Source organism: Peromyscus leucopus, chromosome 1, assembly GCF_004664715.2.
Source record: "Peromyscus leucopus breed LL Stock chromosome 1, UCI_PerLeu_2.1, whole genome shotgun sequence".
Lineage (NCBI taxonomy): Eukaryota > Metazoa > Chordata > Mammalia > Rodentia > Cricetidae > Peromyscus > Peromyscus leucopus.
Window position 1 is genome coordinate 129480294 of NC_051063.1, and position 24510 is coordinate 129504803.

The following is a 24510-nucleotide window of genomic DNA, read 5'->3' on the forward strand; positions in this document are numbered from 1 at the left end:
GTAAATAAATCATAATCTATAGAAATACTCCACTTCATGTACACAGGTAGGAGTAATGTTGCTTGAATATAAATATATGTGCAGATGAATGTTAAGTACATGCTTAAAATGAAAATTGGGAATGCTCAAACTTAACTTGAAACGGCAAACTGCTTTCTGAAATGGCCATACCAAGGTACACAAACATACTAGTCAACCTGAGGGTCCTTGCATCATATTCCATCAAGGTACACACTAGCCCAACTGAATGTTCTTGATTGACATCCTACCGTGGTACACACACACACACACACACACACACACACACACAGCCAGCCTGAGGTCCCTGCTTCACACACTTGACATAGACATCACCTACTGGTTGTAAGTGAGTCTTGTGTTTTCCATTTATCTACCTGCTAATGAGATTGAGTGCATTTTCTGGTGTCTACTTGATGAACATCTTTGATGAGCTGCCTGTGCAAGGATTTCGTGTGAATTGTCTGTCTTTTTAAAAAAAATTATTTATATATTTTACATCCTGACCACAGCCTCCCCTCCCTCCTCTCTTTTCACTCCCTCCTCCCACTGTCCCTCTGCCCATCTCAGTCTACCCTCTGCTCAGAATTGGGCAGGCCTCCCCTGGGCATCAGCAAAACATGACTTATCAAGCTGCCATAAGACCAAGCACCTCATGGTGTATTCAGATTGGGCAAGGCAAACCAGCATAAAGAATAGGTTCCCAAGAGCCAGCCAAAGCACCAGAGACAGCTCTGCACCCATTGTCAGGGGTCCCACAAATAGTCCAAGCTATACAACTGTCTCATACATGCAGAAAATCTAGGTCAGTCCCATACAAGCTCCCTGGTTATTGGTTCATACCTTGTGAGTTCCCATGAGCCAGACTAGCCATTTCTGAGGGTTTTCTTGCAGTGTGCCTGACCTCCCTGGCTCCCACAATTCTGTCTCCCTCTCCTCAGGAGGACTCACTGAGTTCAGCCCAGTGTTTGGCCATGGGTTTCTGAATCTCCCTCCATTAGTCACTGGATGAAGGCTCTCCAGTGACAACCTGGGTAGTCACTAATCCAATCACAGGGGATGGCCAGTTTAGGCTATGTATCCACTGCCACTAGAAGTCTTAGCTAGGGCCATCCTTTTAGACATCCTTTGTACCAGGCTTCTACCTGACCCCAACCCTATAAAGCCCCCCTCTCAAGTCATTTCTTTCAGCACTGTCCCCTTCTACCCACACTCCAAACCAATACTTCAAGTTCTCATCCCCACCTGCCCACAGTCCACCAAGGAGAGATTTTCTGTTTCCCCTTTCCAGGGAGATCATGTTTCCCTGCCTTGGGCCCTCCTTGTTACCTAGCTTCTCTAGGTCTATGGATTGTAGCAGGGTTCTCCTTTACAGTTAATATCTACTTATGAGTGAGTACATACAATGTATTTCTTTCTGGGTCAGGCTTACCTCACTCAGTTTTTTTTTTTTTTTTTCTAGTTCTGTAAATTTGTCTTCAGTTTCCTAACATCACTGTTTTTACTGCTGAGTAATAACTCCATTGTGTATATATGCCACATTTTCTTCATACATTCTTTGGTTGAGGGATATCTAGGTTGTTTCCAGGTTCTGGCTATAACGAATAATACTGCTATGAACATAGTTGAGAAACTGTCCTCATGGTATGATTGAACATCCCTTGGTTATATGCCCAAGAGTGATATAGTTGGGTCCAATTTTCTGAGAAACCACCATACTGATTTCCAAAGTAGCTATATAAGTTTGCACTCCCTCCAATAGTGAAGGAGTGTTCCCCTTATTCCACATGCTCTCCAACATAAGCTGTTACCAGTATTTCTGATCTTAGCCATTCTGACAGGTATAAGATGGTATCTCAGAATTGTTTGTATTTGCATTTCACTAAGGATGATGAACATTTTTTTAAGTTTCTTGGTCATTTGAGATTCTTCTGTTGAGAATTCTTGGTCATTTGAGATTCTTCTGTTGAGAATTTTCAGTTTATGTCTGTACCCCATTTTTTAAATTGGATTATTTGGGTTTTTTGATGTCTAGATTCTTGAATTCTTTATATATTTTAGAGATAAGCCCTTTGTCAGATGTGGGGTTGGTGAAGATCTTTTCCCGTGAATTGTTTGTCTTTTTAAAATAAATGACAGACATATTGTCTTATGGGATGTATGTATTGCAACACCCTGCTTAGAAATTGTGTATGCATGTGTGTCTGCTCTAATTTTTTGGTCTGTGTATTAGTTTATTTATTCATCTTTGAAAGTAACAGTACTCATTGCATTATTTAAGTTGACAACATCCTTCTCACTCTTGGTGCTTATTTATTGTTTGCTCATTCTTGCTTTTCATTTATTTATAATCTCACTATCAGATGATTAATTTTTTACTTAAAATTGGTTGATATGGCAGTAGATGCTACAATGCCCACATTTGGGAGAACAGAGGAAAGAGGATCACAAGTTTAAAGCCAGTCTAGACTATGAATCAAGATCTTGTCTCATAAAATTAGACAGACAGACAATTTACATAGTATTAGCTATTGGAACCAATGTTAAAGAATATAGAAGTATGTTGGTAGGTTCTATGAAATAATGGCTCTACTTTACAGATGAAACCTATGAATCCATGGATTTCAGTGTTTGTTAACACCCAGAAACCTGTACCTTACAGACATATGCCAAACTGTATTGTAAGTTATCTGTTTACAGTAACAAAACAGTGCTTTTAATACTCATCTCCTTCAGTTTTTAGAATAATTTCAGTGTCTGCTGATATTTTGTTTGGGCTATTAATCTGAGAGTAAAAAAAATTGAAGGGGCATTTATTATCACATTACGGAAAATATGGATCAGATGCTTCTGTTTTTTTCTGGTAACAGTTAGAGGAAGCTTCATCCAGCAGAGTGTGCCTTTTTAAGAAAAGATTTTGAAATTTAAAGTCAGGAGGTTGGAGTCATTGTGTGTAACACTAATGAAAATATGTGCAGAGCATGAGAATCATAGACAAGTTACAGAACAGGGATTAAGGAAATACTGAATTAAGGAGATGTTAACAAATGTACTTAGCTCACAGTAGAGAAGCAGCTACTCAGAACTCTAGGCTTATGGATCACCAAATCAGGACTTTGTCTTTCATACTGGTTCTGAATGTCTGTCCTGCAGACTACCAAAATGTGTAATGTCCAGTTTTTGCTAAATCTGAATTTACTCCGAGTTTTTGGCTTGTGTGTGTGTGTTCTTTGCATTGAAAGATTAAAATTTTTACAAGATTGACGGAGAATAGATTATTTAATGATTCTATTTGTTTTCTCTTCCTTATTTTTCTGGAGAACAATTGGATAAGGGTATTCTGACATTATTTCAAAGGATTTTGAAATATGGGCAAAGGCTGGGATAGCCAATGGTGAAACTGATGGACAAAGGCCTCAACAGCCAATATGAAACTGTTCAGAGAGGAATTCCTTAAAAGTCAGTTTCAAAAATAGCTTTTGTTTCTTTACTTGAGATTATGTTAAACTGAGCTTCCCTTGGAGATTGTGTGCCCCGCTGTTAATACATGCACTTAAGCTTCTTCTAAGAGTCTGTTTAGGGACCCCATAACTTTAGCTTTTACTTAGTTCTCATTGACAAGTTGTTGCCATTAGTCCTTTATTTGTGAAGACGTTGTAGGTATAGAGAATCAAAGCAATGATGATGGGGTTACTGTCTGTGTCTTTTTTTGTTTAATCTCACCTTGAACTCAGTGAGAAATTGCCCTTCCTTCCTCCCTTCCCCATTTTCTTTGTTTTGGGAATCCTTGCAAACCCTTCACCTGCATTTCTAGGCAGGACCCTACACCCAGTTCCCGAGTTCTAAACAGCAGACTCAGAACAAACATCCAGTCTGTGCCAAGGAACAGCTTGAGTTTGAGTGTGCTGCCATGAAATCACTTGCCTTTTAGAGCTTCGGACCTCTGTCCCACCACAGAAGCCAGGGGGTTTCAAAAATTCTTTAACCTACATCCTTATAAAATTATTTATCTGCCTGCATCTTTTGAAGTTACCTTTGAGACGCTAGCAAACATGTTTAAATATTCTCAATGGTGAGAATGTTTTGATTTAAAAAAAAATAAGGAAAAGGAAAGAGAGAAAAATATATATTTATTGTCAATATAATCCACCTGTTACTTGATATTAGGCCATGTAATTCCTAGTAGTAAACACATAGTAGACTTTCTTCTTCTGATTGATTTATTGAATTAATTACATATAGTCAAGGGGGATCACGAACACGAAAGAAAAAGCAGAAAGAAATAACAAGAACAGAACAAAAGGAAACAAAAGGAGAGAAAAAAGACTTTTGGGACAGGGGAGGATCAGCGAGGCGGTCACCACGGCGTCTCAACTGGCTGAGGGAGGATAAAAAGTGGAACAGGCTAAACAAATCAGTTTTTGCTTGTTGTGTGTTTCTACAGAAAGAAAAAAAGAGACGGAGAAAGAAAATGATCACTAAGGAAAAAAATGAAAGGGAACGACAAAAAAGGATTCGAAAAGGAGGGGTACGAATGGAAATAGACAAGCTCACAGCAAAAAACGTTCAAAGAGGAAAAATGTAGCAAGAGGCCACGGGAGAAAAGCAAGACGGGAAGAGCAACGGAACAATGCCCACGCCGATCGCGGAGGAGGAGGACTACCGACTGGGACGGGCAGAGAACCTGCAACAAGGCGGAGCAATTGGACGGGGAAGGAGAAATCCGTCAAGATACGCGAGATTATTTTTGTATTATTTATTTTTTTTTTTTTTTTTTTTTTTTTTTTTTTTTTAAAGTCTACAATTCAGTGATGTTTGATGTATTTGTGGGTCTCTGCAACCTTAAACACAACCAACTTTTTTTTTACTGCCCCTGAAAGGAGCCATGTAGCTTTTAGCAGTCATTTTTCCCACTCTTCCTTCTGTAAGCCCCATCACTAACCCACTTCCCATTTCTCTGCGTGTGTGCCTATTCCATGCGCTACCGGTAAAGAGTCTCATGATCAAGTCCCTTGTAAGTGGCTGCTTTCACGTGTGTCATTTTAAAGATTTTTTGGGTTCACTCATGGTGTGCTATGTGTCATTTCTTGATTACTTTTTATTGCTGAATGATCTTCTATTGTATGAGTGGACTTGATCCTTTTTAACCTTTCAGCAATTAACGAACATTTGGCTTGTTTCCATTTGGTGGCTATTTGAAATGAGTTTGCTGTGAATATTTGTGTACATCTTTTGCTGTGGACATTTTTCTCTTTATTCGTTTGTATTTGTTTTCTGTAATCTGAGAATTTTATTTACTTTTAAATAATTTTCCTTTTTTAATATTTCTTACATATATAAAATGAAATATGTTGACATTGGCCTCTTTTCCCCCTTTAGGACCCCCCATACTTCCTCCAACATGTCCCTCTCCCAACTGAATGTCTTTTTTATTTTTCATTCCCCACTCAGTCCAATTTGTGCTGCCAGTATATATACAGGCACAAAGTCACCCACTGGAGCATGGGAAACTTACCAGTGGCCACATCCTCAAAAAGAATGACTATTCAGCTGCTATAACCTATTAATAGTTCCTTAGTAACGATGTAACTCAGAGATGACCCATACCATCTATTCTGGGATTCCAGCTGCCATGATCTTGTGGAGGTCTTTTGTAGAACCACAGCATCTGTGAGCTTATTAATATGATAGCCATGCATGACAGGTCCAAAACACATCACTTCCCAGCACTCCTCCTGCCATCTAGCTCTTACATTTCTTCCTCCCTCCTCTTCTTTGATGATCCCTGAGCTTTGTTGGTGGTGGGATTAGTACAGGTGTCCCATTTAGGGCTGAACCCTCAGTCTCTTATTTCAACACTTAGACCAGTAATGCATCTCTGTATTGATTAGTGCCCATTGTTAGAAGTTTCTCTGAACAAGGCTGAGAATAGACCAAGTCTATGGGTAGAAACGTAATGAAATCAGAAGGCAGTTATTTACCCAATAATGGTTATGCTGCTGTTACACCAGTGGGTGGTCCTTTCCTGGCAGGCTGGTATTATAACATGCAGGGTCCTGTGCAGGTGAGATCATGAGTATCATTTTTCAACCAGCCCAACTCCTTCTGACACTATGAACACTAGCCATCAGGGAAGACGTTTTTGTAATGGGCTTGAAATTGATTTCTCTGTGTCCTGTAACCAAAGATTTCACTGTCCTCAGCTATAAGGTTTACCATGTAGTTATGCTGGGTAACAAAGGCAACATGTTTTGTTGAAGACCTCTGGGGCCTCCCTAACCAATAAGTTGTAAGAAGGTATCCCATACCCTGCACTGTAATTTTAATTTGATAATACATAGACATGTTTTTCATTCTCCAAGGGAGTGTATTTAGAAGTGAAATTACTAGCTCATGTGATGTTCTAACCTCTTGAGAAACTTTCAGACTGTTGACTAAGATGAATTGGTATCTTATTGTGCATTTGACTTGCATTTTTCTAATGAGAAATCCAGCTGAGGATCTCTGCACCTGACAAGCGTCCCTGAGACTATTTTCTAAGAAAAATACCTATCTTAAGCCTTTCCCAATCTCTTAATTTGGTTATTTATCTGACATATTTTTGAGGAGGAATAAGCATTTTTATATGCTCTAAATAAAAGATTTTTTTATCAGATATAGACCTTGGAAATATTTATTTCTATCCTTTGGCTTATCTTTTAACTTTCTTGATTATAATCATTTTCAACATAACAGTTTTTTATTTTAATGAGTTGTAATTTATCCCATTTTTCTTCTATTGCTAGTTGTATTATTGCCCTGATTTTATACACAAGAAAATCGAGGAGCTGCGAGATTGGACAGCCTCACAAACAGGGGTAATCCAGATTGACCATGAAAATGCATATTTGATCTCTGTGGCAGCATTACATGAGTCAAAAGCACACTTTTACTGTGGAAGGCTAAAAGGGCACTCAGTCTGCTTGAGGTGTATTTTCAACTTGAATTCTGTTTTCCTTTTCCTTCTCTTCCATTTCCCATGTTTCCTTTCCTAGATTTTTTTCAGCACATATTAAAGTAACTAGTAATAAGAGAAGAAAATTAGCCGGGCGGTGGTGGCGCACACCTTTAATCCCAGCACTCGGGAGGCAGAGGCAGGCAGGCAGATCTCTGTGAGTTCGAGGCCAGCCTGGGCTACCAAGTGAGTTCCAGGAGAGGCGCAAAGCTACACAGAGAAACCTTGTCTCGAAAAACCAAAAAAAAGAGAGAGAAGAAAATTAATCACATGACCCCTTTTTATATAAGTTATCACTGTGTATCTTAGGTTGGCCTTGAACTTTCTACTGAGTGCTGGAATTGCAGGCATGAACAGTGTACCCAAAGTGCACTATTTTTAATTTGGGTCCACCCTGCCAAGTAAAAGGTAAATTATAAGTGAATAAGATAACATGACAAAGGGCCCAAGAATAGCATTGGTGCTTCATCAAGAAGACAGTGATGAGAGTCCTTCAGAAGCTGCCTGGAAAAGAAAAGGCACATGTGTATAGATCCACTCTGCCTCAGCTCCAGAAATATCATGGTGTTACCTTACAAATACATTGGTATGGCTGTTTTCAGTCTACAGAGCTAGCTTGACAGTCTATGTGCACATTTTTAATGAGAGCTTCAAAAATATTGATGCCTAGAGAGTGATGTAAATTTAGGAGGATTGGAGGTCTAGAGCCTGGTTTTGGCATAGCTCTCAATGCATCTAGGGAGAAAGGGTTGAGATCAGCATCTTTGCTGGATACTTTTGCCAAGCAAGCCCTGACTTGGAACAGTATGCTGCTCAGGGACTGTACTTCTGCCTGTTGACTCAGCATCTATTGGGGACCTGCCTATATCTGCATTGGCACACAGGCACCAGACCAGAGCCCTGCATTTCTGTTATCATTTTGGAGCTTTTATTGCTCTCTAGAAGGGTACTCACTGCTTTTCAATTGTATTAGCCATTGGCTATGATTCTATGGGAAATTTCACACACACACACACACACACACACACACACACACACACACACACACACTTCCCATAGCATGTTTAACCTTGCCAATAGCAGCACATGGTCTGTCAGAGCTACATGAAGACTTGCACACTCTGTAAGATGCGTATGAATTGGCAGAAGGCCTTTCTTGAAAGAATAGCTCTCATCTCTGATGTTTCTTAAGTTTACTGACATTCAGGAATCTTATTCCTGGCCTCTCTTTCTTCATGGGGACTCTTTACCTTATAATAATTTCTTCCCCTCATCCAAATGAATTTTTTCATCTATGGGTATTTGATGTCATTATATGGGAAACCCAAATCACTAAATCCTATGTAGGTGCCTGCCTAATGTAACATGTTCCTCAGTGTTGTTCTGGGTAGTTTGCACTTGCCCAGGCTGCCTCTGTGGGAGTCTCCTGCTGTAGGTCAGGTGTTCTTGGAGACTGCTCTTTCTTCATGCTTCGACTTCTCTCTGCTTACTTCTTATACCTCAGAGTAGGATATAGGGCATGATCTAAATGCTAAAATCATGTTTCACTTTTTCAAAACAGTGCTTTTGCTAGACAGATATATTAGAAAAAAAAACAACACATTTTCTTAATTCTAAACTCTTCCTCATGGCAAATTTCTAGAAATTCATGTATTTTGAAACTGGATTAATGTTGTCTTCATAGATGTTTCTGATGATCTTGTAGAATTTGGTTCTGTCTTTCTGTCTATGTCTCCAGTCCTGTCCAAGAGCCAATTTCCCACCAATTTCAGTGGTTCTTCACTTCCCTTGTATTGGTTTCAGTTTATATTGGAATAGATTTTCTCAAGTTATACTCTAGAAAATATTAAGAAATTTGACTGGAAAATGGAAACTTGAGAAATCTGGTAAATTTATTTGCATTTTAAAGATATTTGTTGCTCTTTCCTGGAAGGGGATTAAACATTCTCATTCTGATGACATAAAGGTTGGCAATGAGGCATGGCCAGTGAAACAAGTGGTAAGTATATGTGGCATCTCAATTACAACATCCCACAGTTTGGGGATAGAAAGAACTGAGTGACTACGTAGCTCAGAAAAAAGTTCATTGTGCAAACCACTGGGATTTGGGAGCACTGGTTCTTGTGGTATAACATAACCTATAGTGATTGAAACAAAGATTGTTTCATATACAGTGGAGAAACAAGAACAACAGATTATAACTTTCATGGTCTAATACATCAAATCACAAACCAAGACTCAGTGCTGAAATTACTTCACTAAGATCTTAACGCTGCCATATGATTTCAAACTAAGATGCAGTGAAGATATTGAATGCTTTGTACGTTAAACTCAATTTCAGAGTCTGGAGAATGAGCTAAATGCTGCTATTCTCACACATTGGTGTGTGGATGCACTGGGTGTGTGGTTTGTGAGACAGGCTTTCATTCAGCATTGCCATTGCATTCTTCACAAGCATCTTGGAGAATGTACAGCTGCGGACAATGATCTAATTTCTTTGAATATCAGTAATTTGATTTTAACAAGAAGGACAACAATTCAAGAAAGTGACCACTGCCATTTGGAGAGAACACACAGTAAGGATTCATGCAAATGGAATTGTGTCAAGACCTTCCACTGTGGCTAAGGGAAGTCATTTTCTAAAGACAGTGGATTTGAATCTTCAGTCAGAAAGTAACGGGCAAATACTGAGGAACTGAAAATACTCTTGACTGAACACTAGCATGCTTATGCAGAGGCATGGTAAAAATTAAAGCAAGTTAGTTGTGAGAACATGAAGAAACCTTCATTCCCAAGCATTTTAATCCATTTGCCTACACAGGAGAGTTTTGAGTATAAGATAGTGCTGATGTCCTATTGTACTGATATCAGTGCAATGGAGAGTCTGGGCCTGCAGATTACAGGCCTTCATGGGAATCTTCAGTGGCACAGCATGGAAATACTTCCCCATTACATGGAGTGAACTGTGCATCTGTGCTGACTCTGTTTTGTAGATGTTTCAATCCACTGATAGTATTTGAAAGGTGGGGCAAAAATTCAATGTAGAATTCCACCTCATGTCAAACTCTGAAATAATTGCCAACCCTCAGAATAGGTTAGTAGGTGAATATGTTATGAACTGAGGCTAAAAGAAGGCTTAGCAATCATAAAGAATCTAGTGTGGTGGCACATTCTTATAATCATAGCTTCCAGGGAGGCTGAAGAAGGAGGATCGCAAGTTCAAAGCCAGCCTTAGTAACCTACAGAGACACTGACTCCATGTAGAAAAACATTTTTAGAGACAGGACTGGAGCTAGAACTCAGCATGGGGTGCATACTAGAATACCTGAGCCCCTGCATCCAACCCACAGCAGTCACAAGAGAAAAATAAATGTATAGGTATCATTATACACAAAAAGGTAAATGTCTCTTAAGTCCCCATTCAGACCCATTAGAAGTTTCAAAGCATGTAACTGGGAAATAGCTTACCTTCAATCCATGTGAGCATTTATATGGTCAGGTCTAAAATAAAAAAGATGAAACAAGAAAAACTGAAATGGGAATTATTATGAGACACTAAGATTAAATACAGAGAACAAATAAAGATACGAGAAATATTCAACCAAAGAAATGAAGGTTGAGAATGTAGCTCAGTGGCAGATCTCTTACCTAGAAAGCAGTTGAAATTGCATGTTTTATCTTACAGGAGTTGTCAAACGTTAAGAAGCACCCAGCAGGGTCATGTTTGCAGGGGTAGGTAGGAACTGGGAAAAGTGCCGATGGGGACAGGGCACGCTGGGCCCCTTCTACAAAGTCAGCTAGTAACTGTCAAAAAGTGCCCTACCCTCTAGCCATCTATCGTTAAAGAATCAGTCTAACACAAGAGCTCTGCATGAAGTCGTTCTTAAGAACACTGTTTATAGCTTCTTCAGAAGTGGAAATCACCTAACTCCACAACATTCGGGAACTTCTATTTATAAACCAGTTTTCATGTATATGTATTTGGTGAGAAATTGGGAAGCATTTGAATTGTGTTTATACATATTTTGTGTCATTTGTGACAGTGTTGATGTTATGTTGACAATGTGATATGTGCATTTGATCAGGCCTTTCAAAGCAAACTACACAGACACACTAGAAACAACGGAGGAAGTTCCATGCAGCGAATCTTTAAACGCTGAGCTTAGTAAATGGTCTATTTTCTTTTTATATAATTCAGGCTGGAAGTGTGGGTAACAGTGAAGTAGGCAGTCAGGGACTAAAACAAGATGCCCTCACGTAAAATAATAGACATAGGAGTGAGTGATCCTGCTGCAGAAGACATCCATACAGGGACAAACATGGAGCAAAGTGTGGAAAACACATGTACAGGATGCAGCAAGCGGAAACATTTCAGTCTTGTATAGGAAAGTCAAGGTCACCTGAAGTAAGCCACAGCCTTTGAAAATGAGGTTTTCAACAGTAAAAGATTCTTAAATATTCAATGACCAAGATTAACTCAAGGTCAAAGAAGGTGTGATGAATCTGTGTTGTTGTTGTTTGTTTGTTTTTTGCAGTGTTCAGATGTGTTGCATTCCACAGCTTCATTGTGGCCTTGGTTCTGCACACACATATGACTTTGCACTGTGTATGCTATCATAGCACACAATGCCAACCGAATGTTGCCTAGAACACTTGGGCTCAGATTCAGGACTGTGCATGCTAGGAACGTCAGTGTTTTGATTGCACATACTAAGTTTTCTAGTGTTTAGAAACATAATGTTTTAATTATGCAAAACAAAAGATTTTCATATTGTCATAGCATTATTCCTCAGATGTACATGTCAAGCTAATATATCTTTGGATTATATTGTGTTTGAACGTTAGGGTTTTAAAATGGCTGTTTGAGTTTCATAAAAAAAAATCATTGAGTTTGGGTTTGAGTTTAGAATGGAATTCCTAACTTTCTGAGATGGCCTTAAACATGCTTCTGATTTGTACCTATTTATGTGAAGTGCCATTTGGAGCACTGAGGATAAGACATTGCTTAACTCTGAAACCATCCAATATGTTCTTCACCTTGCAGCATCAATATTCAGCCATAATTCAGTCCCTTATGTAACAAAAGCAAGTGTGTTCATCTCACTGGCATGCAAACATGCCTTTTCCTTCAATAAATAGTAAAATTATACACATCAGCGTTTTCTTTTAAACTGAACTTCTTAGTGATTTATGATAAGTCAACATTGATTATACACCTGTATACTTGAAAGCATGCAAACATTTCTCAGATAAGAAAAGGTAATGTGGGAAAGTCTAAGAAGCTCTTGTTAGACTACCTTGAGAAGAGAGACCCCTGTCCCTCAACAGATTGGGGGAGGAATCAAGAAGTAGAAAGTGGTTAGAAAGTCCCTTTGGGCTTTTGCCAGCCTCATTCCTATCCCAAGGATTGGGAGCTGAGACAATTGTAACAGTTGCAGTTGGTGATGTGGTATTGAAATGAAGGAGAAAGCACAGGTTACACTTGCCTTATTCTGAGAAAAACTACAAAACAGGGTGAACAAATGCCATATGAATGTGACATCATAAGGCTCTGCTTTTGCATCCCTGGTCTGGTCGCAGTAGTGATTAGAGCCCAGGATATAAATCCTGGGATGATCACTGGAATTTGCATGTAAAAAGTGCTTCTCTAAGGTTCTCTTCCTGCTATTGCTGTGGCCAGCAGGGCACCCTAGTGTGCACCACAGCTCTCTCTGAGACTGCATTTGCTTCCCACCCTTCCAGCTCTATGTGTTACTAAACTACCCTTTCTTCTGTAGCTCCAATCCTCTGGATGGGCAGACAGCCCATTTTGCTTAGTGAAGTCTTGTACCAAAGTTACTTTCTCTACAAAGGTTAAAAAAGTGAAACAGCACATTTTCACAAAAAAAGTGAAAATAACATGTGTTGTTATTCCATGTACTCCACTCCTAAAACCTCCCCAGAAACAGTTCTCAGCTGAGCATTTGGCCTGCGAACAATGCCCTCACTGTTCATTATCTTGCCACCTGATATACACTCCTTGCTCCAGTCCTCTATAGACACCATTCCAAGTTGCATGGTAGTGGGTGGTATTCCAGTTCCTGGGGTTTGCAGGTGCATGCTGGTGAACTTTGGAAAAGGGAGCGGACTGCCATGGCTCTTCACTGTGCCCTTGTGTGTTTACTGTAGGTGCCTATCCTCGACTCTCCTTGAGTTTTCGGTTGAAGAGAAACATTGGTTACTTCATTCTTCAGACATATATGCCCTCAATACTGATCACAATCCTCTCCTGGGTGTCCTTCTGGATCAATTATGATGCATCTGCTGCTCGAGTTGCCCTTGGTATGTGCTAATGTGAAGTCCTATCTAAAATGTAAAGTGACCACATCATTACAGTATTAAGGAAATTTAAAGGCCAGAGTGCAACTACAATTTCTGCACATCGTGACACCAGCTTTACCCACATAGACACATTTTATCTTGAAACAGTAATTTCATGCATGAGTCCCTTGGTGTGTTAATTTAATTATAAGACTCAAATGTGAATTTGCATGCCCATGAAAGGGAAAATATGTTTTCAGACTATCTGCATCATAAAACTATTTTTGACACTTGATGTTAAAGTAAAGATTAATATTTCCTGGTCAAAATGATTCCACAGACAGAAAGATTTGATTAATTTGAGCTTTTTTCTCTTTCAAGTCATAGGAAAAAAATGATCAAATATTATAGCACATAATTGAAATTACACAATGTAATGAGCATTGAAATAAGCAACTAATTATGAGTAATTCCCAAGAATCTCAGTGAAGTTTGCTGCCCATTGGTTATTTAATAATGGGATTATTAATTGATATGCAATATGTCTTCTAGGTTCTGCCACTATTTTTAGGATTTGCTTATTAAAGGAAAACATATTTTCAGGAGCACTAGTCTCTACTCAGCTAATTATTATGAAACTTTATGGACAAAGTCATCCCATAAATACATCAGTGGAAGAGGTGATGAGCCAGTCTTTCTCTGGGTTCAATATAGTTTCTGAAGATGGAACAAAGGAGCTTTCAAAAACTGCAGGGAAAAAACTAGCAACACATGTGCTGGTAATGTGCCTAACACAAAGGCGTATCCCAGGGCTCCAGTTCTCCCTCTCACCTTCTTCTGCTGTTTGCTAGCTTCTGCCATTTTATTTTCCGTGACAACGTGCATCTGTGGACGCTTGTGCTGGATCTACAGCTATGTAACTTGCACAAGTGTCTTCTGGGGTAGACTTTTTCCATACCAGAGTTCTCGAAGTCGTCCCGTTTATAAAATAGCACTCTGGAAAGAATCCAATATCCAAGGGCTAAGAATTCTAGATTCAAATGGTTATGTATTCCTAAAGGGTAAGGTTTTTTAAAATCTTAGTTTTCTGTGCAACCGGCAGAGGTTGTCTGCAGGTTTTTAATGTCACTGGATGCATTGGACCAGTGCAGGTACCAGGTGTATAACAGAAGGGGTATTTACAGAAGTCTAGTGAACCTGACTCCCAGAGGGCTACAGAAAGCTATGATCCTAGAGCCAATGGGAGATGTCCAGATAAGAACCTAGCATTGGCAGCACCATCCTCAGAGGAGATTATGTAGTTTTTGGGGAATCCTGTTAGTTTTCAAAAGACAGTTATAATACCTTGCCATACCATTTGACTTCTTGAATGGTTATGTCATCTTTTCCACTCATATGTACAGCCCCATGATGCCATTCACCCTGTGGTAGGCCATCAAGGGGGACATGCTTTCATCATTGCTAAGCAAATAGATGCTGGTGATTGCCTCTTAGGAGTGGGAAAAACAGTAGCAGTGAACATGGCAAATTTTTTGAAGAATGGTGAGGATGTCTAATCTTGTAGCTTTTGCATAGTGTTTCCACATTTATTTGTAAACTGTAATTATCCCATTGCCACATTCAAATTTTTAAAAGTCCCCAGGTGCACATGAATGTAATGTTAAAGGGAGTCTTAAAATATTCTGACATCTGAGATTTCCAAACATTTCACAAGCAACTGTGGTTTGCAATTATGCATAAAAATAGTTTCTTGGCTCCTTGTTGTTCTGTGCTGTTAGCAGTCTCCTAGGGTCAGGGCAGGGAGGGTGCTGAAGAAGCCTTACCTTGCTTCTGTACTGCTTTTCCCTTATGGAAGGCTGAGATCTACAGCCCCAGACCAGCTCTGGGAAACACAGAGTGAACAAACGTGCTTCTGTGAGCAGATGGGCATCCAGAGGGCTGCAAACCAAGACAATAAACATAAACCCTCCCCTACAGTTCTGGCTCTACCCCAGAAACTTTACCATTGACGTGCATATGTGAGTGAGTGCGCGTGTGTGTGTGTGTGTGTGTGTGTGTGTGTGAGAGAGAGAGAGAGAGAGAGAGAGAGAGAGAGAGAGAGAGAGAGAGAGAGAGAGAGAGAATGAAAAAAGTCACTGCCAGTCTCTTCCCTTTGAGGCCTTCTTAGGGGAGTAGATCCTTACATGAGAATGGAGGGGAAGTGTTTAGCACATACTCAGGGGTGTTGGTTGCATTAATGGAAAAGGATGGCCTTTAGAGCTGTGCCTTCAGACATCTTCCTTTTGCTATATAACAGGTTCCAAGGCAGGTTCCAAGCTTATTCTTGCTGTAGCACTTGGAGGTTAGTTACCCACCCAAGCACAACTTCCCTGTGTTCAACAAGACCTAGTCATGTCTCTACTCAGCATGTCTTCTGATCACTCTGGCCTTGGCTCACTTAATTTGTAACCTCTGTATAGGAGGATCTATGTCTCCTGCTATGGGAGGGGAGGTTACAAAATCCGCTGCTTCTTTGGTCTTAGGGACTACAACCAACTGCCATATGCAGACACGAATCCTCTATGCAGAACTTCGGAAAGAACTCAGCAGAATGCTTACAGAGGAACTTCTTGGTGTCAGAAAATGAGACTCCAGATAGGACTAGAATTCTCACACTTCCCTCCAAGCTAACCTTCCCACCCAGCTTGTGGATACTCTTTCCTACTTGAGGAAAATGGTTCCAGAGTGAATCTGCCCTCTGGGTTTGGCTCTGTTGGTCCTCCCTCTTTGAGCTTAGAATTGGGTTTCCCCCAGTCAATAATAATTCCTCATCTTCTGCTTCCAGAAAGGCATGGAATAGGAGAGGCAGCCAGGCTCAGCTTCCCTAGTAGTAAGGTCCCTGCAGCCACAAGCCACTGGCAGCTTCCTGGTGTATTGTAGCCAGGCACTTGGTTCTTATGTTACTTTCTGGGACTACCTGCATTTGTTCTAAAACTCAAGGGAGAACATTCTTCCAGATGGCCCAGACATCTTGCCTTCCACTCTTTCCAGATGCCTTTCACTGTGTTTGAGGAGTGCTGGGTGAGGCCTGTGCAGGCTTACTGCTCCCAAGTGTGGTGTGTTGCCACAAGACGCATAGTTTGTTCCAGTGACATTTAAGTCCAGTGACTTAGAATGCATTGCAGTGGGATGGAGACTAGAATCTGGGATAAAGTATTCATACTGTGTTTGTTTCTTAGGGATCACCACCGTGCTCACCATGACAACCATCAACACTCACCTTCGGGAGACTCTGCCCAAAATCCCCTACGTCAAAGCCATCGACATGTACCTGATGGGCTGCTTTGTCTTTGTATTCCTGGCCCTTCTGGAGTATGCCTTTGTCAACTACATTTTCTTTGGAAGAGGTCCCCAAAGGCAGAAGAAGCTTGCAGAGAAGACAGCCAAAGCCAAGAATGACCGCTCCAAGAGCGAAAGCAACCGGGTAGGCTCTCCATGGCCTGGGCACTCTACCCCACAGAACCTAAACTCCCAGGTCATCTCTGGGGAGCTGGGCAGGTGGCCTTGCCCAACATGCTGTGAAATGTTCTTAGGGCAAGCCCCCAGGGCTCCTCTCCAACAAACCAACATTGGAGCAGGTGCTGGAGAGGCCCCACTTCTCTTCCCACCTTCCTTTAAAAAGAACAGAATCAGGAATAACCAATACTCTGGAGTGTATAGCTCTTTCCTGACATGGAAAAAAGTCATTTTCCAAAAGAGCTCACTATTCCCTTAGTTGTAAGATTACCAGTTCACTCATCCAGCTTGCCCCGATTGTGGGCAGTGTGATAGGCAGTCACCTCACTGGTCCATCCTTTTTGCTGGTGGCAGTCACATGAGGAGAGCATTAAGCATGAAGGCCCCAGGCTCAGGAGGTCTGCAGAGCTGCTGGCTCTGGTCTCTGCATAGCACAGCTTCCAACTCCATCAGAGAACCTGAGGCCAGCTCGGGAGTGCTCACCTGCCCGTCACAAAGGGACTAGGCATTGGATATATTCACTCATAAAAGCATTATATTATTATAATGAGATTTTAATGAAATATTGTAATTTCAGTTTTTTAAATGTATCCTTTTAAGTCTTTCATCTCCTCAAATCCTCAAGAATGTATTTCTACCAGGTTAAATACTGGATGTACTCCTTCTTTCCTGTCTTTTTGTTGTGCTGTTTAGTTCGTTCATCTTTTTAAATCTACTTCTTTTTCAAGCCTTTGGAGGTTTCCTTTTCTCCTGTGCCCCTGTGCCAGCATGGATCTCTAATGCTGCCTGACACAGGGTGGCAAATGTGTATGAATGGATGGAGTCCTGTCAGTGAATGGAAATGGCCCCTTCCCATCGGTAAAACATAAACGAAGTTGCTCCCTAAATAGAACTAGGTTTTCCCCACACAAACTAATCTTTACTATCTTACTTAAAAATCTCCTCTGTTCCAGACTGTTACGTTTCTATGGAGATCAGACTGTACTAGGAATACACAATATGTCTTAGCCTTAGTGTTTCCAAGGAAACCAGAATTAATCACACCATGTTGTCTCTGTGGCCAAGCACATGTACAAATTCGTCCATGAGCAGTGTTCTTTCCCATTTCCTTCTGTATTTAACAATTGCAGCTTCCTTTCCTTTTCTCTAACCGAGACTGTTTAATGCTGTCAAGCCATCATCGTTCAGAAACATCTTTTTGAATATGAAGTACAAAATTTAAAGAAAAAAAAACTACATTCACAATTAAAATTATCAGGATTAGAAAGAATATAAATTAGAGGCAGAGGAAATTCTAAGTTGACTCATGAGGCCATTTTCAGTTTTTTTTTTTCCATAAATCTTGATTCTCTTTTCTGAGCAGTTGCAGTGAAGCCTTTATATATTCATATTTTTTCAAAATACATGATTCTCATTCCGTTCTTAATTTTGAAGCCAGCATATAAACATCAGGTGTTCTCATTTTGGACATCTATTTGATGCTTTTACAGTTCAGCATTAAAAATTATTCCTCCCTCAATTATAGTTTAGTGATAATTGTTTAAGTAGAAATAGACTTCCCCAAAAGTTTGTATAAAGGGATGTAGGGTGAGTATGAGAAATGTAAGAGCCACAGACTTCATACCAGACAGAAAAGACACAGAATAAGAGGTATCGATGCCACAGTCCACCCAAACAGTCCCCTTTTTGTGTTCAGTAGTTGCACTTGGCCCTGATTATCAGTGTGATGAGCCACACAGCCTGCAGTTTTCCCTGACAGGAAACTGTCAATTTACTGCAGGGAACCTGCTTCTAACAGTCTTTTCTGAACAAACAGCCTTCCGTTCTGCATGGCTATGTCATGGGCAGAGTGCCCTGGAGGCTTTGCAGACCATCAGCTGCCAGCAACTGCTGGAGGCCCTCTATTGACCCTGCTGTAAAACTATAAGTAGGTTTTTCATGTACTTCCTGGCTACACATAACTGTTCCAAATATTTCTGTGTTCTTTTAGCTTCTCCCTTTGGTACAGTATAAGCCTCTTAACTTTAATTCATCTATGCATATTTCGTGTTTGTTCCAGACTTGCCTCTAGACCAGAGAGCAAGCCTTTAGCCATAATGCACACATGACATCTGCAAATCTTGTGATATCTGGGGTGTTAACCAGTTGGAATGGTATTTTAATGTCATGACACAATACACCCATGTGTGTGTGTGTGTATGTCTGGGGAGGAGGGTTGCCGGCAATTGAACCTATGCCCTATGTGTGCTAAGCAGAGCTCTAATTCTTGTCAAGAAATCAGATTCACAGACTCAATATTATCCTTACTAAGGAGGAAGATCTTGTGCCACCCACAAATGGCAAATCTTGTCTTGTTCTTCTAAAACTAGAAACTTTTACTGAACTGGAATCTGGAAGGTAAGTAAAGAATTGACTGGGTGTCAATCTAGTGATATAGTCTAGAAAGGAAAAACTCTTCTGTGATATTTTCCGGATGAGATGGTTTTAATTTTGGAGAGCTGCACCTGTCCAGGTTCAGAGCAGAAGAAAAACCCACATTGGCTCTAATTATAGTCAGTGTGAGCTGGACCCTTCAAAATAACAAGAATTCATGAAACAACTTAAAAATTACAAGCCACCTGTCATTCTGAAAAAAGCACTTCAGACTTAGATCTCCCACAGTCACTTATTTCTATTTTGAGACCTAAATTCTAGAGGTAAGGACAACAAGAAGAGGTCATCCTCTCTTTTAGGGACACTGATTTAAAAAATAAGATTTCTAAAAGTTAATAAATTTTCAAACCCTTTAAATGTTTTGGACAAAAAATCCAGCAATTTTCTGCACACAGGTTCATGTTTAAATGGAACCCATGCAATAACTTCATAAGTAAAGCAGCCAAACTATATTAAACTGAAATAAAATTCAATATAGTTTTGCATTCTTTTACACACCAGAATAAGAATTACTTGTGATAGTGTTTCCATTGCAGGGCTTCAACCTCTCTGAAATAGAGTTGTGTAAAATTATATTGATTCTTGAGACCTGTCTCAGGAGAATCCTAAAATAGCTACAAGCTTGTCCTCAACATTCAGAGGAGCCAGGAGAACTTCACCAATCCCTCAAGTTTTATTCTTTAATTTGCACACTGCTAACAAGTTTCTAAGGAAGAGTAGGCTTCCTTCACTGAAGTTCAAAGAAACAGATTCCCACCTTCATTAGATCATTTCCCAAATGCATGATGGTGGCTACGTGAATCTAGGGAAAACAGGACACTGACTCACAGATCTGTCACTGTATGTCAAAACACCAACCTTGTCTCTTCCATGTTTAGTCTCCCTGTATGGTTTCCTAATTGCCACATAAACCACCTCTGCTTTTCCTTTATTCTGTTCATCCACCTCTTCTGACATCTTCTCTTCCTTCTCCACTCAAGTCAGACGTTCCTCTCCACGAATCTTCCTAATTCCTTCCCTAGCGGTGTTTGCGTCTCGCTTCGGTCACTCCAGGCCCCAAACCACTGTTTTTGCTGCTGTTCTCTCAACTTCCGTGTGAAATGGCAGATCACTTAAACTATTTCCCCTACCAGGCTACACCTAGCTTCTTGCTTCTTCTAAAACACACACAGCCGGACTCCACTGTGGCAGACGCTCATGTCAAGTGCATTTATCACTGTGGTTTTGCTCCTACTGGACTGGTAGGAGTCACCCCACCACCGTATTGTTCAATTGTTTTCCTTAGACTCTGATAAAAAGGAAATTTTCCATATGTTTGATAACTGGAAATGTGTTTAAATTCTTTTTTTTCTTAAATTTTATTTAATTTACATTGGTGTCAGGGTTTCAGATCCCCTGGAACTGAAGGTACAGACAATTGTGAGCTGCCATCCGGGTGCTGGGAATTGAACCCAGGTCCTCTGGAAGAGCAGCCAGTGCTCTTAACCGCTGAGCCATCTCTCCAGTCCCCGTACTTAAATTCTTTTGTAAAATGTATTTGTTGATTGTTAGAAGTTCTCACCTGCTTGAGAGGAGGAATCCCTGCTTTCATCTTCATGGTGCATAGCCTGGCCCATGCATGACCCTGGTGGGAAGCAGGTGTGCACTTACTTTTATCCTGAATAACTCCCAAAATAATGCAGACTCCTCGTGTATATCTCCAGTGAGGCACTGGGTGGCTCGCAAGCCATTTATCTCTATTTTCCTCTTTAAAAACAGGGTGGGAATGGGGAATATTTTTCAATAGCTACTAATGTTTTCTGTGTTCTTTTCTACCTTGGAGGGAAATTGTTAAGCTTTCTGAAATGCTAAATAATGTAATAAATGATTTGTTACAATGGAAAAGAGTAAGCTCTACATTAGTACTTTAAAAAGCCAGTGTCTCTCTCTTTGGGATGTTCAGGGACAAAGTTGTTTATAAAGATTTCAGCTTACCATGTAACATTTTAAAATGTTGAAAATAGAAAAAGAATTAAATTAAACTAATTTAATGTAGACCCCACTTAATTTAAGTACATGGTGAGTGAATGTACAGTCTTCATGGATTTAAAGTCAGATACTGGGTAGAACAATGGCCATCTTCACCACAGTCAAATGGAGTAATGAAATAAACTAAATGGCAGGATCTACCTGGCTGAGTCCCTTCCCAGCCCCTCTCTAAATCAAGATGCCTTGTGAGCATCCTTCCTTCACTGACCTGCTCAAATCCTTTATGCCATAAAACACTCTGGGCTATGCCAGAGAGAAGCGAACACTACTGAGACAGACTCTGACCTGCACACTTGCTTCTAACTATGCTGTATGCAAAGACCAGCTCAGCCATCTTTTCATGGGCTCCTTCTACCTCATCAGAGGTAGTTCAAATTGCCCCCACCCCTTAGGTAGAGTGAATGGGTGTGGCCCAGGTTTTCCTACAGCTGAACCTCACTACTGCCCTGTTGCCAGTGGAAGTGAGGGGCACAGCCCTTCATTGTCCCCTTCTGTCTTAGCCATTCCATAATTCATTTGTGGCTTCAGCTGTCTCAGCCTGCTGGAACCACGGACAACTCAGTCTGAAAAATCACTGCAACAGTCTGCCTGGTTTTGAAGACAGCAAACGGCCTTTGTCATTGAAAGGATTGTATTATCAGTCATTCTAAGGGAAGATTGGGGAAAAACAAAAACTGAGAAGTAATACAAAGTCCTACCCAATCCCAACTTTCTCAGTCCTGTAAGATAAAAATATAAGCACCATTAACTCTTAGTCCATGCCAGGTTCATCAAGTCTGGATGGGGTAAGAGAGAAGAACTGTCTCTCCCCTCCTCCTCCATTAAAACTTCCAAGAAAGAAGGCAAGCTTTAGTGGCCCACACCTGTAATCCAAGCACACAGGAGACTGAGGTGAGACGACTGCCATGAGTTTGAGGCCATCCTGTGCTCCAGCGCGAATTCTTGGTTAGCCTAGGCTACACTGAGACCCTGCTTTGAAAAATGGACAACAAACCCACCACAAACCAGAACTACCCAGATGCAGAACCAAGCTTCTGCTGCTACAGGCACACTAGCCACCTAGAAACCAAAGAGTGACTCTGGGATCTGTCCAGGAGCAGGAAGAGGACATCTGTCTGCTCTGTTAGCATTTCTTTTCAGACTGCTACTGGTCATGGAAACCTGTGTATTAGACTCCCTTGTCACCTCTCAGATTCAGCTCTTTTCCTTGACCCTGCAAGCATGCACTCGACTTCAGAAACATCATTTCTTTTGTCTTTGTAGAAATTGCTTTTTGTACTCTATTCTAAAAGCATAGGGTTGGAGTTCCTAAGCATAATATTACAGAAAACCTTACTGGCCCAGGCTTATTTACCTTCCCATTCATCACTAAGTGTCCTCTATTATTATGATTAATTAGATGGTGGGAAGATGATAATGGCAGAGAAAAAGCAGCAAGAACTCCACCCACCAAGAGGCATAGCATGGGTGGATCCATTATCTTAAGAACTTGAGTTTATTCAGCTAGTTGACCTTACACAGAAGCTTTACTTTGGGTCTTTGCTTGTGATGTGTTGCATACTTGGACCTAAAAATTCTCTCTCTCTCTCTCTCTCTCTCTCTCTCTCTCTCTCTCTCTCTCTCTCTCTCTCTCTCTCTCCTGTGTTACCTCTCATGGTAGGCAAATGCACATCTCATATTTCTCCTCATCCTATTAGCATTATTGAGGGTTGCTATGGCAGATTACCATAAACTTAACAGGGTAAAGCAGCACTCATGTTTATCACACATCTCTTAGGTCAAAAGTACTAGGAGAGTAGAGCTCATGTGGTGCAGCCCCTATCTCACAGGCTAAAACCAAAGTGGCTGAGCTAAGAGTGCACAATCAGCAGGGGTCTGGACTGCCAGCAGTCATCATCGGGGGTCAATCTTTGCTCCTATGGGCTGTCCTATTCCCTCATAATGAACTTGTTGCTGCAGGACCTCCCACCAAAGGCAAGTTGAGTCCTCCTTAGGCTGGATATTCGTCTGCTGACATGTCCTTCTGCTTCTAGCTAGAAAAGTTCTCTGCTGTGCTTAGGAAAGAATATGTGATGATATTGCATCCATCCGGCAATTTAAGATAAACTATCTTGAGGGCTCTACCCTTAATTGCATCTACAAAATCCCCTTGTAACCTGCTTGCAAGCTCTGGTAAATGAGAATTGATCTAGCTAGGGCACAGTTAAGTTACCTTGAGAGGTATTCTCAAACAGGAGTGTGATCAGCTCAGTGGCAAGAGCCCAAGTGGCCTCTAGTATTGCAGCCTTAATGAGCCTTGGCCGCTTTGCAGTTGGTAGCTGTGACTCTGTAGGCTTTAACCTCCCCAGTGCTTCACATGGCTCCCTATCTCTTCTTGGGGAAGAGTCAGGAGTACTTTCTGCCCTCCTTACCACCCTCTCATTTAGCTTAGCATGTTTAATGAGAGTAAGGGATGCCTTCTATAAGCTGGGAAGACTGAAATGAACATATTAATAAGTCATTCTACAGAACCACTAGCGTTTCGTGGAAAAATCCACCCACTATGAATCTAGTACTAAAAGAAAGGGTAGGCTAGCCAGGGACAAAGAAAGGAAAAGGGATACAGTGCTCCAGGGAAAAGGAGGGACAGAGATGAGAGGATGTAGAGCATTGCAGGAATGAGTGCTCAGGGAAGCAGGCCATAACAGCTACAGTCTGATCCCAGAATGAACTCCACCAGGGACCCCAAGTCACAGGTTCCCCAAGGTGCATAGTCCCTCATCCACAGGGAGGCTGCTGTAAATTCAGTGACAACCTAAAACACACACAAATCCCTGGCCTTGTCACAGAAGGTCTAAAGCTGTATTTAGCAAAGAGTTAAAATTTATTATTTTAAAGTTAGACTTCACTGTGGAAAGAGATTTGCTGCTTTAAATGTGGTGCTTGCTCTCCAATTGGACTCCCGGAGCTCCACCTGGGGCCTGGCCATGGATCTCTGCATCTGCTTCCATCAGTCTTTGGATGAGAGTTCTAGCATGACAGTTAGGGTGTTTGGCCATCTGATAACCAGAGTAGGAGTGAGAATTGTTGAGACCATGATTGGAAAAAGCACAGGGACAAATAGCCAAACTAGTGGAAACACATGAACTATGAACCAATAGCTGAGGAGCCCCCAACTGGATCAGGCTCTCTGGATAAGTGAGACAGTTGATTAACTTGAACTATTTGGGAGGCCCCCAGCCAGTGGGGCCAGGACCTGTCCT

General features: G+C 40.9%; 1 protein-coding gene across 2 annotated transcripts in view; it reads left to right on the forward strand.

Annotated features, from left to right (window-relative positions):
* Positions 1-24510, forward strand: part of Gabrb3 (gamma-aminobutyric acid type A receptor subunit beta3) — a 240549-nt gene that overhangs the window by 210279 nt on the left and 5760 nt on the right. For both annotated transcript variants that reach the window (XM_028894676.2, XM_028894675.2), the window contains exons 7-8: positions 13181-13333; positions 16531-16775. In XM_028894676.2, the coding sequence (XP_028750509.1) occupies positions 13181-13333; positions 16531-16775 (398 nt within the window). The remainder of the gene's footprint in view (positions 1-13180; positions 13334-16530; positions 16776-24510) is intronic.